This window comes from Peromyscus leucopus, chromosome 16_21 (assembly GCF_004664715.2).
Source record: "Peromyscus leucopus breed LL Stock chromosome 16_21, UCI_PerLeu_2.1, whole genome shotgun sequence".
Classification (NCBI taxonomy): Eukaryota; Metazoa; Chordata; class Mammalia; order Rodentia; family Cricetidae; genus Peromyscus; species Peromyscus leucopus.
The window spans coordinates 19,226,223-19,251,279 of NC_051084.1; the positions used below are offsets into that span (position 1 = coordinate 19,226,223).

The window sequence follows — 25,057 nt, forward strand, 5'->3', positions numbered from 1 at the left end:
TTTTTTATTTATTTTACAATACTATTTAGTTCTACATAACAGCCACAGATTCCCTTGTTCTCCCCCTTCCTGTCCCCCTCCCCTTCCCCCCAGCCTACCCCCCCCCCTTCCCACCACCTCCAGATCAAGTTAGAATCTGTTCTTAACGGGTTGTCGGAGTTTCATTTCTGTTGATAAAATACACTAACCAAAAGCAACTTATGAGAGGAAAGGTGTCACTCCAACCTCATGTCATCGTCCAAGAGGATTTATAATTTTAATTGATGTATGGCCACACAGACAAAAAAAAAAAAAAGGAAGCTTTGAATTCAAGCAGTGCCACACTTTATTTACATCATCACTACAGCTGTTCAAGTGTAAAGAAAACCAACCTTGAGACTATGAAATTCCTGACTCATAGTTATTTCTGCTTTAGTACATATGAGATAATTAATTCACTGTTGTTAATGCTCTTTTATTAAGGCAATTGTGTAAGTTCTAAAAGTAATGATAAATTGTCTCCCAAGACTGTGCACTCGTCTGGTCAGCCCTGTATGAACAGTTGCCCACATCAGGGCTATTTTTCTTTTGTGCTGGGACAGGCCCTCCCTGTTTCCACCAACCAAACCACCCCTAGTTCAGGAGCTAGGGCTAAGCAGTTATTTCTTTTGAGTATTTTTTAGTTCTTAAATTTTATTGCTTGTATTTGATGATAGAGGTCAGTGACATTTCAGTTTCAAATGTCCTTGCTGCTGAGAAGTGTAGATCCTAGTGAAAATTACATAGTCATGAGATAAATGAGTTTTTGTTTTTTTCCTTTTTTCAAGAAACTATGGTATTATTGGATCTATACATCATAAGAAAACATTCTGCTTTGTGGAAGTCCAGACTGAATGCAGCATCATCCATGTACCTGGCACATTTAACAGCCTGGATCTCTCACGACTTGGTATTTTTTGCATTAGTTAAGACAGGAAGTTGGTAGCTCAGTCAAAAAGGGAGGGGAAATGTGATGTTAGGTACATCTGAACTGAGTGCCAGACTCATCTGGGTCAAATTTGGGAAATATAGCCTCTATACATAAACTTTAAAAGACAGTCATTAAATTCTAAAAAAAATTAATTACAAAGACCTTTTGTACAGATTTAAAAAATTGTCATAGTGATCCATATGATCGAGAGCTAATAATTTCATTCTACTAGTGCTGCGGATTTGCCAGGTGACTTATTTCCTGGGTCAAGATGATTGCAGTTCCCTTCCTAGGACTTGTTAGACGCCAAAAGGCTGTTTTGGAACTGCACATTTGATCAGGTTGTTAGCTTTTTACATTTTATTTCTTTTGAGAACCTTTAAATAAAAACATCTGAAACTTTAATAAATAGTAATTTATACTACAGATACATAGTAGTAGTATCTGTATAAAATACAGAGATAAAATAAAGTTGAGATAAAAATAAATCAAGTTGAAAGCTTGGTGTAGTGGTACTTGGTAAGCAGGTGGATCTCTGTGAGTTTGAAGTTAGCCTGGTCTACAGCCAGAGCTACATAGTGAGCTCAAATAAATAATTAAAAAAAAAACCAAGTCGACTAACTATATATTACCATGTAGTTGTATTTGCTATGGTTGTCAATAAATTAGAGAATAAGAAAATAGCATACAGCAAAAATTTATTGAAAAGAGAAAAGAAAAAATACGTTGTCAGAGAGGAGTTTCCATCAAGTCCTTCAGCAGGGCATGGTAGCAATGCCTACAACCCAATCCTCAGGAGATGGAGGCAGGATGACCCTCCAGCTTGGGGCCATTCTGGATTACGTAGTGAGTATCATGTCATAGTGAGCACCACATATTAAATCGTTTCATGAGGAAAAAAGTGTAAGCATTTCCTACTAAAGAATCCCTCAAAAAAGTGTTGAGGTTCACATCTCAGCAAACACAGAAAATCTACTACGACTCCACAGGAAAAGCTTGCAGCACATTCTAAATTTGTTCCTTACAAGTTAAAACTTTCAAGGATCTTCAAGGACTTCTGGACCGTTATCTGGTGAGCCTGGGGGACTCTCTGAACTGGGACTGGTAATCCTGCACACCCCACACTGCCAGCTCTACAGCATGACTGGTCTGCAGGACAAAACAAAGTAAGAATGACACACTACAGTCTAAAGCATGTGTTATCAGAAGTCTGTTTATGAAGGGAATTGGCCCTGTAAGTGCCAGTGTATTTTCTATAGTGATCTGGTCCTAACTGGGAATTCCAAGGGCAGTTGCTGCTGCTGGGGACAGACCTAGTAATTCACCATCTATCTGCTCTGCTGCTGGCAAAGGCTGAGAACTGTGCAGTTATAGCACAGGTTACGATCTAAGGGAGAGGAGTCCTGGGGGTCACGGCACAAGGTGACAGTGGTGGGAGTTGGACAGGCGGCAGATGACAGAAAGCCTCAGGGAATCTGCACCATGGCAGAAGGCAGGCCTAGAGGGTCCTGGGCAGGGAAAGGGGATCAGACACAGCTCTCCATTTGTCTGAGGAAAGACCATGGGCCAGGGAGAGGTTGGAGTTACCACCAGTCCAGAATGTAAGAGAGGTAGGGAGCATTAGACTGAGAAGGCACCAGGCTGGACCCTGCTCACCATGGCCAGGAAGAAAAGCAGTAACTTCAAGGAGAAGCTACTACTTTATCAGCCCCGAACTCTGCCTGCATGTTGGACAGACACACAGAGTTAGAAATCAGCAACTAAGAGCTCACCCTTATGTGTGGCTTCCCGCATGTGCCTCTCTATCTCAACAAGATGACAGGAGAGCAGGATGCTGATATCCCAGAAACCAACACAATGTGTATGGGCTCACAATCTAGGGGCAGAATCGGACGCTGCATCTGGCTCCTTGTCACACAGCCACAGGACGAAATGCCTGGGGGTTTTGTTTTTGCTTTGTTTTTAATAGTTTATTTTAGAGATTTATTTTATTTTATGTGTATGGGTGTTATTCCTGCATCCATGTTTATGCACCATGTATGCAGTGCCCACAGAGGCCAGAAGAAGGCATTGGGTCCCCTGGGAACTTGAGTTATAGAAGGTTGTTAGCCACCAAGTGGGTGCTGGGAATCAAACCCAGGTCCTCTGAAAGAGCAGTCCATTTTTTTTACTGCTGGGCCACTGTTCCAGCCCCAAAATGTCTGTTTATTAAGGGAGTCGGTGATCATTTAAATGACTTTTAGTGACAGTTTTAGTATAAAGCGAGTCTGTATTTCCTTTCTGGAAAACAGGTATTTCATACAGTGACCAGGTAACAGCCATGCTCGGGGCACAGTGAACAAGGGCCCCGCCCTCACTCCCCACTGAGCCTTTCTCTGAGCATACCAGCACCATGGAGTCGCCGTACCTCCGCCAGCCCAGCAAACAGAAGTCTGGTCAGAGGCCCGCTACACAGTAGAAAAAGGAGGAGGGAAGAAGACACCGCTCCCCTCACAGGGAAGTCACCGGACACAAAAACTCTCCAGCCTCAGTCCCTCAGGAAGGATGTGCCCGGGAGCTGCAGAGTGCAGTGTGCCCCTCTGGATTTCAAGGTTTATCTGGTTCCCTTTCTCGCTGAAGCTAGTCTCAGAACTAAGCCTACACTGACAAGTGCCTAAAGATACCAACCCTGACCCTAGTCCCAACCTCAGGTCTACAGAAATAGAGAAGGCGGCCTAGAGCGGGGTAAGAACCCCCAGTCTCGCCTGGACCTGTATGGTGATGATGCTGGCCAGCTGCAGCACAGGCAGACGTGAGTTCAAGGGTGGCCGGCAAGGGTATTGTCAGGGTACAGGTTGGAGAAGCGGCCCAGGGCCCAGATGGGGAAGATGTTCCTATAACTCGTGTAGCTGATGGCACAGGACTTGTTGAAGACCCCAGAGATGTTCTCCTGGAAGAATACAGAAGAAAGAGCAGTTAAGGAGCTTATCCCCACATGGTGGTCCTGACTATTGAATTTCCCAGCCCCAGAGCAAGTCTGCTTGGGGAGAGCTGATGAACCAAAGACAGGGAAGCAAGGTCCCAGCTCAGAGACTAGAGCTGAAGAAAACACTCTTCCTTGGAACAGTAGTCTCTAACAGTCCCCGTAACCACAAGGGCAGATGGAAAGCCATCCGCACGCCTTGTCAGTGAAGAACCATACACAACATGTACTATGGTAACGCCAAGGTTCTGCAGGAAACCCCAACTATCCAGCCCTTTCCCCCCAACCAGTCCCTTTACAAATAGCAAAATGTGCTCAACACTTCAAGACCCAGCAACACATCCTAGATCTACAACCAGGGCAAGCCTCTGGCTGGCAGTGTCCATCTCCCAGATCTCCAAAGCACCCTGAGTGGAACATGGGCAAAGGAAAGTGTGTGGAAACTAATGGACAAGTTGGAAATCCATGCTGGAACCACTATCCCGTGGCCCCTCACACACCTGAGGCCAGTCTCCATTGGAGAGCTGTTTCTCCAGCAGACATCTGATTCCTCTCTCCTGAGCACTGATGTCGGGATGCCTGAGGGACAAGAAGACAGGCTTGAACAAACATGCATCTCAGGAGAAGGACAAAAAAAACCCAAATACTGTGGCAATGACAGGCAAACCTTAACAATCAGAATCCTCAGACTCCTACTTTTGGAATACTCTTTCCAGGAGCCCTGAGAAGCAGAGTGTGGGCAAGCATGGGGATGGTCAGGTGGGACATACACTCCTGTACACTTGATTCTACCCTAGAAGACATGGTTGACAGGTGACATGGCTGGCACAAGGTGCTGATAAGATTCCCAAGGAGAGGTCTGGTGCCTCCTCTGCTCCCTGGAAACCACAGAAGCTATGTGCTCCGATGCACTGGCTGGAAGCGTGGGACACCAGAAGGACTAGGGGTCTGACAGCAAGGCCAGCAGTGGGGGACTGACTCGGAGCAGACCGATGACTGCCCTGCTCTTGGGGTCCCTGTATGCGCTGACTAAGGGGATTTTAGGAAGATCTCCAAATGGTTTCAAGTGTACTGTGGCAACACAGGCTAAGACAACACATACAAATTTGTGCGTGTGCGTGTGCGTGCGTGTGCGTGTGTGTGTGCATGTGTACCTATACCTGTGTGAACACAAACATGCATATCCCTAAACATATATATATGCACCTACAAGTGCATACACATACATGTGTACACCTGTGTTCACTAGTGCAGTACACGTGGCTCAGTACAAGCTATGGACACACGAGGACCAAAAGCAGCCACAGTCTTGTGCTCTTGACCCTGAGGCAGTACTTTCTCCCCACCCTGGAGAGCAGCTTCCCCACCACAGCCCATATCACTCATCTGCTTCCCTTGGGCCCCAGCTCCTCTGGCTCTGCCAGCAGGTACTGACTACCAATGGACAGACGGACCATTTCGAAGAGGTAAGTCTCTCTATAGGGTTCCACTCAGCCAGACTGGCTGCTACTCAGCCTAGGAATAGGGTAGGTGGTTTCTGAGGCTGCCTCTACCCACAGTTACAGAGGAATATAATATAGGAACACGGCTCAGTCCCGTGATTCCTTTCACCTCTCCCCACATCTGTACGTACCCTGTCCCACCTCCTCAAAGTTGAGCGACCTAGTATACAGGCCCGAGGATGGGTGCCATTGCCCTTACCTGACAGCCATCAAGCCCATCAGGGCCCAGCACGTACTGTGGACCTGGGACCTGGCACTCTGCACGTAACGCCGTTGTTCACAGGACTCAAAGTCTTCCCCCCAACCTCCATCTGCCATCTGCTGGGACAGAAGGAAGTTGCAGGCCCGAGACACTTCTGCACAAGCAGTCCTGTAGAGAGCAAGACAAGACACTTGAGACCTCATGTCCTGGGAGGATCTAAGGCCTCTATATCCTACTCTGTGACAGGCTGCCTTTGGGTCATGGGAGGGGCCTGCAGAGGTGAGTGGACACAAGTGCACATGTCTCACAGAGCTAATGGGCACAGAGAAAAATACTCTGCAGCTACAGACACAGGCAGGCTGACTATGTGGGCACAAGGAAACAGACCCAGGATCCCTGGGTTGCATCTTGCTTAGTATAACATCCCTACTCCCAAACCCACCAGATCTAGAAGCACTGGCTAGGCAGCCAGAGACAGGGCCTGAAGCAAGCCCACCTTCCCTGGTCCTAGACCCCAGTCCTTTCTCACTCAGGATGAGAAACAGAGATTTCTAAGACTCTGAGGTAATGCCTAGCCAAGGCTTATGAGCCAAGAAAATATGTCCTTATAATTCCCTTTTTCTTTATCAGTGATCTTACCTCATTGTTTAAAGATATTAAACAAATAAAATCAAATATCAAAGGGGAAAAAAAAAACATGGCAGAGCATGACTGACCTGGTTTACTGTCAACTTAACACAGAGTCACCTGGGAAGAGAGATCATCAACTAAAGAATGTGGGAAGGTCCAGCCCACTGTGTAAGAAAGCTGGCTGAGTGTCAGTTCCTGCCCTAACATCCCTCAGTGATGGATTATGACCTAGAAGGACAAGCCTAACGTAAACGCTTTCTTCCCCAAGGTGCTTTTGGTCAGTGTTTCATCACAGGCCAGAACAATTGTCTGTCGTGGCAAGGCCCTCGATTGACATCAGCCTGGAAGCCACACTCACCCGTCTTGGTAGGTATGCCCCATGCAAGCGAAAGCTTCCAGGCCAAACCAGGTGCCATAGGTGAAACAAACTCCCCAAGAGCTAGAGGGAGGCAAAAGAGAAGGTCAGCCTCGGTCTTCATTCCAAGCAAGAGGACAGGTACTCTACCGGGTACTGGGACAACCTCAAGAAGGGAGGGCAGAACTGGGATGGAGCATGGTGGTGCATCCCTGCATTCCCAGCACTGGGCTAAGACAGGGGATTGCTAGTTTAAAGGCAGCCTGAGATACACAGCAAGATCCTGTCTCACAAAACCAAAGACAAAGTAAGAGACAGAGAGAAGAGGATGGAGTGTTGGGAAGGGGAAGCAAAGAGGGGAAAGGGATGTTGGCAGTTGCTAAAAGCAGCGTTCACATACATCCCAGACGGTGCAAGTGTGAACACTGCTTAAAGTGGCGCTGTTCACCTTCCTCCACGCAAGACACAAAAGAGCTGCTGATGTGCACAAGAGGGCGGAAAATCACATTTAGGCCGCAGAGCCCTCTCCGTACGTAACCCAACTGCTCCCTACAACACGAGCTCTCAGCATAAGGGAAGAGCAAGCATCAGCCAAGGAACATGACCAACCAGGAAGTGCTTCCTGAGCCCCCAGGAAGCAGGCAGCAAGGGCAGACTCCCAATCCCATGTGCACGTCATCACCTCCCACCAACCCCTCTGCAGGTGAGCCCAGGTGCCTACTCACCCCTCCCAGGAGCCGTCAGATCTCTGCTTCTTTCGGCAGAACTCCAGGCCTTGCTTGAGGGTCTCCCTGCAACGCAGGAAGTCAGCCCAGTGAACACTGCAGACAAAATGCCTTCCCCAGCCTTGCCCACACAAGGGTCTCAGAAATGTGAGAATGGCCTCCCCTTCAAACAGATCGAAACAAATGTTCAAAGAGGAAAAAAATGTATATAGAGCTATAGGACACAGGTGGGGCAAACAGCCTGTCCACGTTCAGAGGAAACAGAAAGGAAAACAGACTTTGGAGGTGAAGACCACATTGGAAGTAGCTCTGAAAACTAGCAAAGCCACTGACAATAAAAGAACACTAGTGTCACGGGCCTGGACAAATCATATAAAATGAACTAGATTAAAACCAACAACAACAGCCTGCGTGCCATCTTCCAGTATTCTGAAAGCCAGCTAGCAGGGAAGGATTTTCTACTTTTGTCTTAGCCTAATTTTGCCAAAGTATATGGTGTCTTTAACACTAAGGACTGTCTTGTTTTGCAGCCAACAACAGCGGCAATAGCCTTGTAGTTTGAGGGGCCTGCCTAACAGCTCCTAGGGAGGTAGCCCACTCCTAGCATTGAGACAGTTTACAAAAAACAAATGATAAGACAATACACATAAAGAAAGAGTAAGCTGGGAGAGATGGCTCGGTTAATAGCATTCAGACTGATCTCATTTGCCCCCATGAGACATCAGTCCAATTCCTCTGTCTCACCCTCTGGGACTGTAAGACCAATTAAACTCTTTCTTTTATAAGTTGCCTTGGTCGTGGTGTCTCAGCACAGCCATAGAAAGCAACTAATTTCTTTACTGCTTTCTGTGTGATGTAAGGCTCCCTCCACAGGAGGAAACTCACGTGTGATATTCTAAGCCAAAGCAAAGCTCATGGCTAGGAAATCATAGGGAAATCATAGGCCTAAATGAGGAAGCTATTGCTATTGTTTTATTAAATGGATATGATATGCCTATCAAATTGCCTTCTAAATTTGTGTTTACACCCTTACATTACTGCTGCCCTCAGTCTTCATCATCGTGGAAGGAAACTTTAATAATGAGAGGTATACCACCGAGACTCACAGTCATGCTCCTGAGACAAACTAATTGTTGCTGTTTCATGATGGCCCAGTATTCAACCACAGATGGGGAGAAATGAACAGCTACACCAACCTCTCCAAGACTCAAGAACCATCACAAACAAGGTTAAGAACACTTAGCAGCTATTTAACTGGACACTGATGGCAGAGTTAGACATGAATGCTCATTTTAGAAGATGTTCAAGAAGATAGGAAAAATAACCCATTCTTGTGTTATAGTTGTACTGTCTTCCCCAGAGTAGTACACATGCACGTGCACGCACGCGCGAGCACACACACACACACACACACACACACCCCACACTCACACACACTTGATGGATTATCTCTGCATACCTTGTGGGAAGCCAAGGTCTACTGTCAGAGAATGCTATGGCTGAGCTGTGGCCCCCCTGCTCAGTCCTGGCCTCCCTTTCCTTACCTGATCTCTGCTGCCCTATGGTCTGGACAGTGTTCGTGGAAATGCTTCAGAGCCTGCATCACTGCGGAGGTACACTCTACATATGTGTAGTCAATCATGATGTCTCCTAGAAAGGGGAAGAAGGAGGCACCTGAGCTCTATTATGGCCCAGGGTCTATAGTTCAGGTCAGAATGTGGTGAGCAAGAGTGTAGAAGCATGCAGTACTAACATCTGCACGTTACCCCAAGATCAACCTGGGCAATGTGGCTACGGTGGGCAGAGTGGGACTACACACCTATGCTACAAGACACACACAAAACAGCCGGGCTACTACTGCCACCACCACCAAAAAAAAAAACATGTTTGACAGGTCAAGGAATAGGATAATTAGAAGCCATGAAGGAAGGGGAGAGCAGGTGCCAGAACCAGTGAGGGAAGAACCTGACCGGACAGACTAGAACCTCAGTGACAACGCACAGTCATGGCTCAGCAGCCCTGGACACAGGTCCTTACAAGGGCTGGGAGTCACTGAGCATATGCAAGGCACATGGCAGCCTCTGCAGAGCACAAGGCCCTGAAAATAAGCAGAAGAGAGTAAACCCAGCTTACAGTCTCCACGGCCTGAGACAGAGCCGCAGCCATTCATCAAGATACAAGATACTCTGAGGCTCACAGAGGGCTCTGCATGGACCTGCCAGCATGCCAAGCCTGGCCTATACACCAAACTGCTAGTCAACCACTCACCGAAGACCTCTGAGGGGTTCAGCAACTCCAGCAAATGCCCCCCACGCTTGGTCTCGTAGGTAGCAAATCCTCCATCAGAATTCCTCATCTCCAACAACTAGAGGGGAATGTAACAAGAGGGGAATGACCTGAGAACCGAGCACACAACTTACAGTATGGCCTTCCCAAAGCACCACAGGACTGACAACCAACAGGACAGGGACGAGGGATAAAAAGCCCTTAGGTGCTCAATGCAGCTGCTATGGCACAACATCTGGAGACATATTCCAATGTCAGGAAAATGCAGATCTCCATAGTAAAGCATACACAAGAAGCAGAGGTGCTAAAAGGACTTTGCACAAAAGTGAACAGACATGTCCAACTTTCCTTTGGATACCCAGCAAAGTCCACCAGCCCTCCCAAAAGAGACCTGCAGAAACCTCAGCACAGATGTGGGAAGTTCCTTGAGCTCTAAAGTCAGGAAGAGAAGCCCCAGGGAGCATACAACATAACTTCTGGGACTGGCTGGGCCCCATCTCTTACAGCACCGAGCCCTACGCACATGCCAGGCCAATGTCTAACCCTGACTCTATCCCAGGGTTCACAGCCTTAGATTCTGATGCTCCTACACCCTAACCTAAGTCTGCTAAGACAGAACCATAGAAGTGGAAGTAAACACAAAGTAGGATACTCACCACAGCCACAGCATCACAGAGCCGCTCTCGGGGGATGTGATCAGTGATTGAGGGGCACTGCTTCTGCAGGAGGAGCACAGACTTCAAAGCCTCGGCTGTGCAATCAGCAACGATCCAGCCACAGTCCAGTGTGCTGAAGCAGAAACCACCCTAGAGAGACAGAGTATAAGAGTGCTCCTCCCCTGCACAGTTCCATAGACGTGAGCGGCAGCACAGGGGCTATCTAGGACTTCATGCCCATCCTGACGGTCCTCGGATCTCAGCAGTAAGAAGTGATCTGGGGCCCAAACAGCAGCACAGGTGTCCTATGGACCCCACTATGGAAGGCAGCAGCTGTGTCGATGTCTCATTTCACAGCCTGCACCTGGGAGCAGGCCCTTACAGCAAAGGAGGTTAATGCCGGCTATGAGTCCTCTATACCCTCTGCCTAGATTTCAACACTCCAGCTCACTGTTCAGCTCTGTACTCAGCATCTCTGTGCACTAGATAACCGAACTATCCTGAGGCATGGCCACAGAGGCTTAGTCTGTCTCAAGGGTGATGAAGCCCCTACCGTGAGGCATCTGCACAGCAAATAGCCAGAAAGCCCTCCCCAGAGGGAAGAGATCTGAGCTTGGGCTTGGGTGGGTTGCCCACACATACCTTGTGCATCTGGCGGTAATACTTCTGATAGTCAGGAAGGTTGTCTGGGACCTGGAGAGAGGCAAGGAGCATATGTGGAGAGCAGAAACATGTTGGCACCTGGGACCCTGTGCTGCCATCTGGGAGCTGGATCTACTGCTGGCCTCAGTCAGTGTAGCATGGCACCCATGAGACCATCACCGTATCACTACTAGGAAATAAGATCATCCAGAGAGGGCTAAACAATCCACTCTCCTGCCCAGATTCGTGGGCTCAGGGACTACTCACTATTCCTGAGCTGCAGGACTCAGTTCATTGAGAAAGTAAACAGTTCTGTGTGTGCGGTAGGGCCCATTCAGACGGGCTAAAGACCCATCACTCAGTGTAGGGCCTGGATCAGGCCTGGTGTGGGAGACACTGCTGACTCACTCCCTAACAGCCCTAGACAGACATGGACACCAGCTACACAGAGGGTCCTAAGGAAGCTACATCCTAGCAGGTTCGGAGGACAGGGAGTTAGGGTCATGAGGACTCTAAGCAGGAGGAGGCCAGTGGGATCAAGGCTGGAGGTATCCACTGTGTTTGAAGCAGGGTATGCAAGGCCAGCCTAAAAAAAGCAGTGCATGATGGGGGCCATAGGTGAATACAGAAGGCAGGAATGAGAGACACTGATCTGGCAGGACAGATGGCTGTACACAGTCTCAGAAGGTGGCCACAGGCTAGGGTGAAGTGATTCTACTGGCCCAAGACACCTCAAAGATGACTAGGAAGTGGGCAGGCTGTGCTGCTCAAGGACACAACTCCTGACTGTGCCCCAGGCTGGTTTTCCCCCTCTGCACACATGTTTCAGCATGAAGAACAGAAATCACTGTTGGTGATGGGCTACCACAGGCCACAGTCAGAGCTACCTTAGGGTGACTAGGTGCACCAACATGGTGCAAGGCAGGGCAGAACAGGGCAGAACCAACCAAGAAAGCCAGCTTGGGGGGTGAGGGGTGGGGGAGGGGGGCAGGACAGATGCGGAGGGGTATAAGCCTCACCTGTGAAAGCCGCAGGAATTCGTGAGCCTTCTGCAGGCAGGGTAGAAATTCAGGTCTGTGGTGTGCACCTGCCTAGGAGACAGTAGGAAAGCAGAGTTAAGCCGGTCCTCCAATGTCCTGGCAACATCTTGCTGCCCCACCGCCACCCCCAGAAAATGACACACCTTAGAGTTTTCTAGGGTTTCCTGATGTTCTCAGCTTTACAGACAGAAAGACAGTGAGGCACAGCTAAAGACTGGAATGGACAGAAGAGACCACCCTGGATAGTTACCAAAGTTCCACCTGTTCTATCAGGCCTCACCTTAGGCAGCCCAACTTGGCCTAGGCCCTGGGTTGTCCAAAGACACCCTGAGGATTTCACGGCTCTCATTCCCACCTGCAGAGAAACACTCTTTCCCTCTAGCTCAAGTAGCAGCTAATGTTCTAAGAGCCTCAAGCGCACCCAGCCCAGGCACCACCCTGCTCACTCTCTCCCTAGGTTTATTTCCCAAAGCTCTACTCCAGTTTACTGTCCAGGTTCCATATCAACAGGGGATTGGAAACCAGGCAAATGGGAAGCTCCAGGGACAAAAGACATGAAAAGCAGCATCGTTTTTCTCAGGGTAAATGTGCGGCTCACACCCAGAGGAAGATCAGATGGGCCTGCACAGAGAAACAGAGCCACATACCTCCAACAGTGCTTGGATAGCAAACGAGGTGTCCCAGATCTGTGACCCATTGGTGCCCTGGACACAAAGAACAAGCTGTTATAGCAACCCCATCCCCTGACTCCTAGAATCTGAGGGTGTCAGAGAAGTACCCGGTTAATACCCTATACTGGAGTCTGAGCACTGTGCACTGTAGCGGCTGACAAAGGTCAGAGAGAATCCTAAACCTCGCAGGCAGACGTGGGTAACACAGAAGGCCAAGGCAGAACAGCACTTTCTCAGGACATATCCAGGACCATGTGATCCCTTGAAGGCTCCTCAACACCCCATGACAGCAGGGTACCCCAGTCATGGGACATGCAGAAACAAAGCCCCTCCATTTCCAGGTATGCCTGAGGTGGCAGGGACCCAGCTGATACATCACTGTGGCCCCGATAGAGTAAGGAAGGTCTACTTCAAATCCCACCCAGAACCCTGGTTTTCTGGACAACACTCTTGGGTCTCAGTGCAGGAAATGGATGATCAAATCCACAGTGGGTTTTGTCCAGGAATCTCTAAATGTTTGACAGAAACTCCAGCTCTCAACACTACAGGGTAATCACAGACCCTAAGTTCTCTCATAGCTCCTTGGAGGCCAAAGATCCCAGCAAAACGCCTGACCAGAGAGGAGCATTTTCACTGACTACCCTTTGGCCAGAGCCCTAGAAGGACCTAGGCAAAAGATGGCCATACATCACGTGCTATCCCCAGCAAACCACTTCCTCTTTACTCTGCAAAACTACAGATATGCCCGCCTTTACCACCAGGTACCAAAGAAAGGATCAGTTTTCAGGCCTGGGCACCCCCCTCTGACCTGGAGGCTCCTCCTGTACTTGTGGCTACAGAGGGCAATCTCTAGGGTTATCCTATGAGCTGAGAACACACAGCTCCCTGAGACCTGCCAGAGGAGCCTCCAGACGGCCTCACAGAGAGGCCCATTACAACCCAGGGCCACTTTTCCATCACAATAACAGGATGGAGGTTTTGGGAGGGTCTGAGCCAAGCCTGGATCTGTCATGGTTTCGTCCACCCTGATGAAAGACTACAGGTGGACATGTGAGAACATACAGCAACCAGAGACCAGGAGGTACTCAAAGCCCCACAGACATGAGAGCTAAAGGGGGGTTCTGTCTCTCTCCTTTTACCACAAGAACTGTACTGGAGATGGTTTCTCAAACCCCCCCACACACACTTTTTTAAATTCAGAAACAGGGTCTTGCTGTACAGCACTGTCTGGCCCCAAACTCAATCCTTGTGCTTTAACCAACTGAGTGGCAGTACTACAAGCAAGTGCCGCCATGCCTGACTGTCACTTTTGAGTCATAATAAATAAGCAGGGAGGGTTACGAAGAGAGCCAGCAGCCTCAGCTCCCCAGCCCTTACCTGCATTTTCATGCCATCAAGGCCCAGCCTACGGGGACAAGAAAAGACGATGTCAGGGACCACGTGACAGTTGGAATTCTAGCTGTCCATCAGGAGCTACACACAAGCACGAGCACACGGATCTCCGCTGGGAGCGTCCACAACCCCCCGCCCCCTCGCTGACTTCAGTATTGCACAGCTGGGTTCACAAGCACAAGGCCTACACCCAGCAGGACCAAGACAGTGGCTTACCCGGGGGGCACTGGCCCGCGCCAGGGTAAGTAGAAGCTTCTACAGCCAGGTCTGCTTTGCTATCCTCATCTCACACCACACCGCCAGAGAGAGGATGGCCTTTATGAGCACATGGCTTCCTGCTATGGTCTCTGTGATAGTCCCCACCTTGGGCACAGTCCAGGGATGACAAGCCTCTTTTCCACCGGCCTTTACAACAATCTAAGACTGTTTCAGGCTTCCTGCCTCTGCCTCTTGGAATCACCCATAGCTACTGCTAGGTAAAAAAAAAAAAAAAAAAAAAAAAAAATCTTCCCAAAGACAATCTAATTGGCAATGCTTCTGATTCAGTAAAATATTCTCAGAAGTTTGACACCCTGGTACCCCTAACTAGATGAGGCACAGGGGCCCAGCATTACAGCTGCATGTCTATGGTCAGCACTTGGCACCACATCCCAGTCACACTCACCAAAGGTAATCTGGGATCCTAGAGACGTGCTCCTGGAAGGCAGAGGAGGATGGCCCATCCACTGACCAACGAACAAGCATGTTGATGGTTTTTGAGATCTGCAGGATACGTGACCATCAGGACCCATGCAAATTCACTCTGGGGCAGGTCCCATCTGTTCTAATAGGAGCTTCCTAAGTGTTTTCTATATATTCGCGTCCCTACACTCAAACTGAAGGTAATGTCACTCAAGATTCTGGGCCAGCTTAAGGTGTGACTAAGAAGGACCAAGAGTCCACAGAGAGGAAGAAAGAAGCTCAGTTTATCCAGAGAACCCATGGGCAACCCACCACAGTATCATCACCAATATTACAACCCACCTCCTGATTGTTTCCCATCAGTGAGGACAGCTTCGTTGTTGGGTCTCTACTAGCTCAAGCCAGTATGCGCTGACTACTCAGCCTCGGGCCTGTGTGCTCCTTAAGGTCCCAAAGCAAACAAAGCACATGCACAGTTGGCCAGGCCCAGGAAGCAAAGCAAAATCAGAAACTAGAGGCCTGGCATTCCCCAGCCAGATGGGAGAGACCAGGAGTGGAACATGAGGATCCCTGCTGTTTTCATTGCACCCCTAGGCACCTATAAACCTTATAGAAGGGGTGTAAGGTGGATTATCTAGGGTGGGATCTGTGAGGGAGTAAGAGGAAAAAACACACCCCACCTAGTTGGCCAGAAAGCTCAGGAAGCAGTCTTCCAGGAGATGCTCAGAGTCTTAGACAAGAGCCAGGTAGAAGAACAGGAACCCAGAAAATGAATATATGTCATGCTTCCAATACACTGACCCAAATGGAGATGTGCCAGGATCTAGGAAATAAGCCTGCCTCATTCCTACCTACAGAGCCCAGCTCCTAGGGTATCTGACAAGACCTCATTGCCACCAAAGCTGCTCCAGGCACTGGGGGGTCGGGGCACTGACCGGGCCAATGCTGATGCTCTTAGTGAACCGGTCATCGGCGGCGATATGTTCATACAGCATTTTGATGGCCCGCTGCCGCAGGCTGGTACTGTGGAAACGTTCATACAGGTTGAGGATCCCTGCAGGGGAGAAGGCATTAATGGATGCTCAGTGACAGGAGTGACACCTGGCATTCCTGGATAGGCTGTGCCCTAGTCCTTCAGACGGGAGCGGGTCCTGCACAGTCCAGCATCTGGCCTCTCATTTCCCCTGAGACCCCTCCTCCCACTCACTCTGCTTCATCTGTGCTTCCCCCTTCCCATCTAGGAAGGGCTACTTCACACCTCCCACCGTGACCCTGCCCTGCCCTACCTAGGTGACACTAGGTGAGGGGGTATCACCTAACAGTAGCTGGTCCTTGCTGGGGGACCAGAGCAAGATTATGTCTTTCCAGCTCCCACTCCAGGGCGCAGCACAGAGGCCATTTATTGCATTGACAGAGTGAGCCAGAATGAATGAATGAACTGTGTGCTACCCAGGCTCCCCCAACCCTCAGCAGGCACCCACCATACACCACATGCAGCAGCCAGCTGTGTGGCGTGTACAGCTCATCGGGGCACACGTTGTTCCTCTGTGCTGGCCAATCGATGCTGGCATAATCCTCCACATAGAGCTCCTAAAGGGCAGGGGGATACCTGAGTGCCTAGCAGAAGCAGCAGGCTTGCCTCCCAGACACGGAAGACGGATGGGCTCTAATCAGGAGTGGTCTCTCGCTGTACATTCTCAGGGTTCTGGGTCACAGCCTTTCTCAGGGGTGGAGACACACAACGCACCACCACTAGAGGGCGTGAGTCCCAGTTACTCCAGCTACACCAGGGCTAATCTGAGGAGCTGTCCCAGCCCTAAGAGTCTAAGTCCCACTCTGGTGCAAACCCTGTTCCAAAGCCCATCTCAGGGCTCTTTCCCAGGAACAACAACTGCAAGCCTAGGTTAAGACTGCAGCTTGTGAACTCTCCAAGCCCCACTGGGACACTGAACGATGGCAGACACCTTCCAGGTCCCCATGAGCAGTTTATCATTTGTTTACAGGAGAAAAGGCAGAGGAGACTCCTCAGGACTCCAGAGTCCCGAGATGCATTTAAGCTCCAGAGACGACGTGCCATTTCCTTACAAGGTCCCGAGGGATCATAAGGCTTACCTGGCGGAGGCTCTGAACCAGTGGGTCCTCTAAGGCGCTTAGCCGAGTGGCGTAGCAGTAGCTCATGGGCAGGTAGACCTGCCGACAGTGGCACCAGAGGGTGGAGGGGTGGGCAGGTGCCCACTCAGGAAACAACCTAGAAGAGGGCATGTGTCAGCAGGACAGAGGACATAAGCCTACATGTTAACAGCCCTGAGGCCTTGGGCCCTCCCGAGCATGGACACTCATGCTGCTATGAGTGCATCCGTCCATGTTTGTGCACGCTTGCATTCTGCATTCTCATGCCATATGACTGTGGAGCTTGTGTTCCACATATGTGGAGTCGTATGTGGAGCCCTACAATGTAGGGCTATAGACCAGAAGCCTCTTCAGTCCCAGCTTAAGCAACCTACTCTACCCCGGCAAAGCCTTCCTCTGCCTGCATCTCCCCAAGCAAATCTAGCATCTAGCCAGTAGAGCTGCCAATGATGGGCCATTGGATGACAGCACAATTCTAGTACACCTCCTTACTTCAAGTAACAGTACACCCACCCTGCCCCACACATGGACAGCTCTCTCCACACCCCTCACTGGTTCATTTGCCACATCTTCCACTTATCCCCACTCAACCAGGCTGCAGAGCAAAGCTTTTCAGTCTTTGTTTCAGGACTCTGTTGTCCTCTTTCAAGTGGCCCCTCACATCCTATCTTTCTGCATATGAAAGTTATCTACTACAGGAACCCTCAACTCTGTCTTCAGGAGGATGGCAGGCTCTTCTGAACTCTGGATAGTTCTGGAGAGCTTACCTACAAGAATGTGTAATCTGGGGGTAAATTTATATATGCATTACATATGGGGCCAATGCTTTTATAAGATATTAAAAAAAAGATAAAGACACTGACTATAGGTTTCAGTTAGTAAGGAATAGGCATTGATTCTGCTGAGTAAATATTGAAAACAAAAACAAAACAAAACAAAATTTAAAGATGCACATGGAAGTCTTCATTGTTAAAATGATTACCTAGGACTTCCTAAACATTCACCACAAATCAGTTAAGAAAACGAGATCCAGGGATGGGAGAGGCTCTTTCCTTGACTCCTAAATACGCTCCAAGTTTTTTAATTGCCAGGTATGCACTGTTGTCTATCCTCACAAAGCCCAGCCACACAATGGCTTCTGTAATTACCCTACAGGGCCCCACGGCCTGCCACAGAGCTGGGTGGTTTGACAGCTTGCTCTTACCTAAAAGAGAATCCCCTTTCTATATATCTGTAGAGCACATGAAGGGCCTCTAGTGAGAGGCTAACCCACCCCATTAGGTCCCATCCGTCTACTAGAAGGCAGTACAACAGGTGGAGGGCAGGCATACCACATCTCAGGAAATAGGGTATTGAGTCCTTCCCAGCTATAAACATTCAGGATGGCCAGCCAGAACTTCCCCCAGGAGGGGATGGCCACCGCGCCGCCTGGAACGAGAAAAGGAAAAATTAGTGTGAATATTATGTTTGAATACCGGCTTGCAGCTATCTCTTGCATCCCTTCTTGCATGAACTGAGGGTCAGAGTGCCATGGGTCCTGTAACTCCCAGATGAGATGTCACAGGACACCAGAGCCACTGGGTAGAAACTGCAGCCAGAAACAAGTGTATCCAACCTCAGAAGAGCTGTTTACAACCCCCATCCGCAAGAATGAGCACATGAAGGCAGCTACCTGTGAAGGCAGCTCAGGGAGAGAGGGGCCCAGATACGCACAGTGGCATGGGCCTGGAGAGAGAGAGGGAAGAGGCCGATGTTTGGCTGCTCTTTCTCCAACCAAGACCAAGCTGCACACCTGTGACTTCCGTTCAGCAGACAGCCTGGCACAAGTGACTGAGGCAGTCTAACATGCAGCCCCGCATTCAGAGCCACCCCTGCCCCTACCAAGCAATAGTTAGTCTTTTGTGCAGCACATGGCAACACTGATTTATACACACTGCATGAGTTCTGCCCTAAATCCAAGTGTGTCAAAGTTAAAAAGACCGAGAAAGCTACTAGTTGAAGTATGGTGAAGCACATTCCTCCTCTTGGCAGGCCTCAGAACAAGACAGCAACAGGGAAATAGAGTTACTTTGAGAGTACATACATGATAATACCATCAGAGGTTGATGATGACTCACTGAATCCCAACAGGGACAAACACTTGAAAGAAGACTGCAGAATTCATAAGGCATACGGAACACTTCATCTAGCCTGGGAAGTCAGAGAGAAATCCTGAAGGAGTGAAGTTTAAGATATTTGTAAGTGTGAAGAGGAGTTTCCAAGACAGCATGGTGAAGGTGGAAAGTGAGGTGAGGGGATATACTGCATGGGAGTCCCAAGGCAGGAAACCATTTTGACAAAACAAAAGGAGGCCCTGGATCTTGGGGCAAAGAGCAAGGTAGGAGTGCATGCCTTTGAGAGGCAGGGTACGGGACCACACGAGGAGCTGCAGAATAGCAATGCAAGATAAGCTTTGTTCTAAGAGTAGTGGGAGACACAGAGCCCACAGAGGGCTGGAACAGGAGAGGAGTAACCGTGCCCAGGCCCAGAGATGGCATGTGGAGGGGATGAGCAGGGCCCTCACTGGAGATGCTCGCCTGCAGCTCAGCTGCCTCCAGAGGGCAGACTTCATGGATGTCCCACACGTACTGTATGTAACATGTTGCCTTTAAACCTTTACCAGTTCAAATTGCTTTGAGCTAAGAATGTAACTTAATTGGTAGAGTGTTTCTCTAGCAGGCACAAAGCCCTGAGTTCAAGCCCCACACACTACATAAATCAAGCATGGTAGTACGTGCCTGTAATCCCAGCACTCAGGAGAAAGCAGGAAGATCCAGAGTTCAAGGCCAATCTTGGCTACATAGTGAGTTCAAGGCTAGCCTAGGCTACATTAGACTCTGTCCCCCAATAAACAACGACAACAACAACAAAACCACAACAACACTCAAGTTGCAGCTGTGCTAAGTGGGCAAAGAACTGGCCACACAAGTCTGGTAGCCTGAGTTTGATCCATGGAACTCAGGCAAAGATGAAAGGAGAGAATCAACTCTACAAAGTTGTCCTCTGACCTCTACATGTGCACTGTGGCATAAACACACACACATCTCACAAAACAAACACACACAGAAATTAATTAATTAAAAATAATAAAATTAGGGCTAGAGAGTTGACCAAGAGGTTAAAAGCACATAGTGCAGAGGATCTGAGTTCAGTTATCAGAACCCACATGGTGGCTAGCAAAGGTCTGTATCTGTAACTACAATCCAGAGGATCTGACACCCTCTTCTAGCCTTCATGGGCACTGCATCCCATACATGTGGTGTATAGACATACGTGCAGGCAAAACACTCATATACATAAAAATAATAAGTCTCCAGCCTCGCAGTGGTGGCACACACCTTTAATTCAGGAGGCAGAGGAAGGTGGATCTCTGAGTACAAGGCCAGCCTGGTCTACAGAGTGAGTTCCAGGATAGCCAGGACTACACAGAGTCTCAAAAAACAAAACAAAACAAAAAAACAAAAAAAGTCTTTTAAAATAATTAAAATGAATAATCACTATTATTAATATTGTTAATTATTAAGCAGCTCAACAGTTTCCATGTACTCATGTATTTTTCCCAGTGTTTCACCTAGAGGTGCATCTTACTAATTCCCATTTATAAGAGCTCATTACGTCAGTACGACACAAACTCCACACGCCATACAGGATTTACCTTTTTTGTGAAGAATGTTTCGAGCACGTACAAGGTCAGGATCATCAGGCCCAATACCCAAGATTCTGAGAGCCACATAGTTCAGGGCGGTCCCAAACACTGAGGACTTGTCCTCAATATGCCTAATGGAAATATGAGACTGGTTGGAAAAGGGCTTTTGTCATCTGTCACTATTTCTACAAAATAAAACCATCCTGGGAGTAAAGCCTGCCTAGAAGAAAAGATTGCTGTAATACCTCCCTTGACAAGACAACACAGGAAGCATGCTGTAGGAACGCCCAGGCAAAGTTTAGTCCACCCAACAGAAGACATCCAATCGCTTCAAAACCAGCTGGGCAGGGTCTGCCTACCCCTCTGCTCCCAGAGTGTGTACATCAGGAAAGCAGGTTGAGATGGGTCTGTGGGGGCCCCCTACACTTGCTGCCATCTCTGCTGCCTCCACAATTTTAAAATACAGTGGCTTTAACTTGGCATGTCAGTCTCAAGAGGCTCCCAACCATGGGACGCATTCACAGCATTAGAGGCAGAACCATGGCCAGACTTCACATAGGTCCCAGCCTGTTCTCCTTCTGCCAGGCTTTCTGCCAGGCTTTCTCCCAGCCCACCCCAGGTCCACGGTTACAGTTATCCCACTTCTCAACAGCTGCCTGGAAACCCAAGCAAGGGCTACGTAACAAGACATGCAAGCACACACGTGTACAATGTGCAGATGGGCACACTCACAGGCCCCAGCCGCCATCGGGGAGCTGCACTGATCGCAGGTACCGTACCATCTCCTCTTTGTATCCAGCTGGCAGAGGGATGTGTGACACATGACATGTAATCAGGAGACCTGGGTGGTGAGAAGGATGTCCCACATTAGGAACGAGTGCTCAGCACTGCTAATGACTTTGGAAACACCAGGAGGAATACAGTGAACACTCCCAGGCCAAGGCTGCAGAGCCCAAGTGGTTATGCCTGGCACCCATACCATATTCTGGGTCAGAGAAACACTGCAGAGCCTTGAAGAGGCCTCCCACGAGTGCCCTGAAGGCCTAAGAAGAGGCAGTTCAAGATCAATGGGACCACAGGGGACGACCAGGTCTTGCTTTAACACCTGCCTAGGATTGAAATACTAAAATGGCAACCCTGGACAAGATAATAGTTATTGCTTAGATTTTACTGTTCTCTTTATAAACTCTTTACACGTATGTGCTACTGTATATGGGGAGAGATGACATGAGACAAGAAACCTTTGTTCCAAGCCTGGTCTTTGGGTATACAGCTCCCATCTTCATCACTCAGAGCAGTTCCATATCATACGCCCACGGCAAGGCATAGGAAGGGTATCATATGGCAGCTACTACAGAAGCAGACCTATATTTTCCTAAGAATTCAGGCTACTGAGAGATAAGAGTTAAAACTCAAGGAGGAAAAGGGTCTTGGATTCATGAATACGAGCTTCTTTAGAGAAACATTACCAGGATGCAAAAAAGTCTTACACATCCAACCTAGATCAGAGACCAGTGTGTTCAAATGCAATCCTATTACCACTCACCAACGTGGAGCTGTGGTTTCCCTGCCAGGACCCCTCAACCACCCTTTGACAGCAAGTTCTCAAGAGATATTATAATGCTCAAACTGCACCCGTAAGGATACCAGCTTCTCACCTACAACCTGGCCTATCTACAGTACCCTGGCACTGGCTGGGCCAAACCTAGAGTGCCATCTTGCACTGGGATTCAAGAGCACCCACCCCCTCCCCTAGAGAACCTTTGGCTTCCATTATTAGAGTGTTTACCAGTTTACCCTGGGCTAACATCATTCCCTAACCCTGGTAGCAGGATGACTGGGATACAAGGCCACCTTCCCCCAGAGCTTTTCCAGTGCACTGCTGGGTTCTAGCCTGCTTGACCAGGGTAGGTCAAGCCCCCCCCCCATCCCACCCTCTAATAATCCGGAACAGCCTCCCCCTTGAGTTTGGGTGGCATGCTCCTACCTGGTAAGAGGAAGAGTGGACCACCATAATCACCCGCCCAGTGTCCATCCTCAGCCTGCAGCTTGGCATAAAATGTTACTCCATTCAGGGCCCCCTCATGGGCTGTTTGAGCTTTAGGTAAGTCTTTGAAATAATTCTTCTGCAAAAGAAAAGAAAAAAATGAGAGCTGAGGTTGCCTGGAACCCTCCTCACTCACAATCCAAGTAAAAATATCGAATCTAATTTACTTTAAAATTTTGAACTGTTTCGATCTGAAATGAGTCTTTGATGACAACATCACCCCAAAAAAGTTTTTTTTAAAAAAAAAGCAATTCCGTGTTGTCATAATTTACTTTCCAGCCACTGATCTGCAAATTTCTTCAAAGCTTCAAAACACCTTAACATAGGGCAGGGCAGTGATGCCCAACTGATACTGGTAGGGGATGGTGGACTTTCTCCCTTTCTCAGACAGGGCCCACATAATAGCATAGAGGATCCCCAGAGAAGGTTTGCTGACAGTCAGGACTCACAGGAAGCCTGTTAGCTAACTAGTCTATGACTAGCTGAACTTCATTCGGATATGGATGTACAGATGCACACAACCAGAACATCAGATCAAAGCACTCCACCTTATGAATACAAACAAAACCACACCCAACCTTGTAATTCCCTTGCAAATCAAAGATTTTGTCAAAGCAGAGTACTCAAATAAAAGTAAATTGGTGCAACTTCGTCCACGGGTCTCTTGGATGAAGGGACTGATGCACCAACCAGGGCTGCTGTAATTCATGTCTCTGGAAGGAGGTATGGCCCCCACGGCACCACACTTGTTGTTGTTGTTTTCAGCTTTGGAGATTGGTCTTAGGTAAACAGTCAACCACTGAGCTACTCAGCGCTTCTTTTTTTCTTTGCTTGTTTCTTGTTTTGAGATAGGGTCTCACTACGTAGCCAGGTCTGGTCTAGGACTTGCTGTGGAAAACCAGGCTGGCCTCCAACTCAGAGACCTACCTGCCTCTGCCTCCTGAGCGCTGGGATTAAAGGTCTGCACCTCCGCACCCAGCTTCTTGGTTTTTTTTTTTTTTTTTTTTTGACAAGGTCAACTAAGTTGCCAGAGCATATCTCAAACTTAGATCCTGCCACAGCCTCCTGAGTGGCTGGAATTATAGAGATGCCCCATGTCCAGGTTCACGCCTCTTTTTAAAAAAATTATGAGCTTTATTATTTTTTTAAATATAAGCTTTATTTATTATATAAAAAATTATAAGCTTGCAAATAAATAAAAACATCACACACCAAAATTAACCAGACACAAAGCCTATTCTAATGGACTTGGCATTTGAAAAGGAAGCTGGGAAGCATAACCTTAAATTCTATACTTCAGTACCAGTGCATTGTGTGCATTAATCCACCACCCCAAACAAAAACCCCATGACAGGATCAGAACTAGAAAAACAGCTGGCTTTTCACCTTCTTCCATAACTCACACCCACTATCTGCACTGGGTCCTTCCTCATCCCCGTACACTTAGCTTTTCTTTGTGTTACACCACACTCGCGTGCACATTTGTTTCCTGGCGAGATGCCCGCTTTTTGAACAAGGCCCTCTACGGTTTCAGGGCTCTGGCTTGGGAAAAGCAGGGCAGAAGCTGCTCTGTGGTCACCTCCAGGCACGGGGTGCAACAGTACCCGAGGAATCAATCCCATCACTTAACTGTGTCCAGTCCCAAAGAGTGGGCTTCTAGCCCGGTCTGCTCTCGACCAGGGTCGTCCTCCGCTTGGAAATACGTCCACGTCTGCCGACCCAGCTCATTGCGGAGCCGCCAGCGGGTGAGGTCCGTGGCCGGCTCGGTTTTGTAGGGTCCCCCTCGACGCCGCAGACACCTGAGCCGACCAAGCGACGACGACAGTAAGGTGGGGCTGCCTGCATCCCGGGCGTGCAGGAGCACCCGCCCTGCCACCCTGCTGCCCCGGGCCCCTTCCCTGCCACCGCCCTGCCGTGTCCCTCGCAGCAGCACCCGCGGGAGGCCCAGGGTCCGGGACTCACGTGCCCTCAGTCATGACAGCACCACCGCACTCTCCGCCGCCCGGCTCGCGAGCGCCTTCCTTGACTGACAGCTTAGCGCACTGCGCAGGCGCCAGCCTCGGCCGACCGGAACAGCTGGGTGGGCCGATGCTGGCGCGGCCAATCAGAGCATCCACGAGGGGAGTCGCACGGCCGTCGCACCGCAACCGCAGTGGTTGGGCGCACGCCGCCCGACACCGCAAGGCTCCCAGGAGGCGGGGCCTGCGGGGGCGGGAAGAGCGTGGAGGCGGGCCCTGTGGGAGGGGCGTGGCCTTGGGCTTCTCGGTCTGGATGTTCTAGGTGAGATGTCTCCAGGGTTGGTGAAGAACGGCCCCTCCAAACATCTGCAGGAAAGAGGCCGCGGACGCCACGGGTGCTGCCGGAGAAGCACCGAGGAGGCTAGACTGGCCTGAGGTGAGAGCCGAAACTAGAGTTGCTCGGTGATCAACAGGAGCCACGCAGGAAGAAGCCAAGGCGCCACGACAGAGGATGGGACCACCATGGGGCGGGGGTTTGACTCCG

General features: G+C 49.3%; 1 protein-coding gene across 1 annotated transcript; it reads right to left on the minus strand.

Moving 5' to 3' along the window:
• Nucleotides 1-307: 307 nt before the first annotated feature.
• Nucleotides 308-24,617, minus strand: Lss (lanosterol synthase). Its single transcript, XM_028874284.2, has 22 exons — nucleotides 24,518-24,617; nucleotides 24,186-24,354; nucleotides 22,496-22,634; nucleotides 21,241-21,349; nucleotides 20,518-20,639; nucleotides 18,155-18,251; nucleotides 16,806-16,941; nucleotides 16,175-16,283; nucleotides 15,629-15,747; nucleotides 14,677-14,774; nucleotides 13,998-14,025; nucleotides 12,597-12,653; nucleotides 11,929-12,000; nucleotides 10,910-10,960; nucleotides 10,268-10,417; nucleotides 9,594-9,690; nucleotides 8,870-8,975; nucleotides 7,326-7,391; nucleotides 6,604-6,684; nucleotides 5,613-5,783; nucleotides 4,412-4,490; nucleotides 308-3,878 (listed from the first exon to the last, which is right to left on the minus strand). The coding sequence occupies exons 1-22, from the start codon at nucleotides 24,529-24,531 to the stop codon at nucleotides 3,747-3,749; spliced, it is 2,202 nt and encodes a 733-aa protein (XP_028730117.1). The 5' UTR covers nucleotides 24,532-24,617; the 3' UTR covers nucleotides 308-3,746.
• Nucleotides 24,618-25,057: the final 440 nt, after the last annotated feature.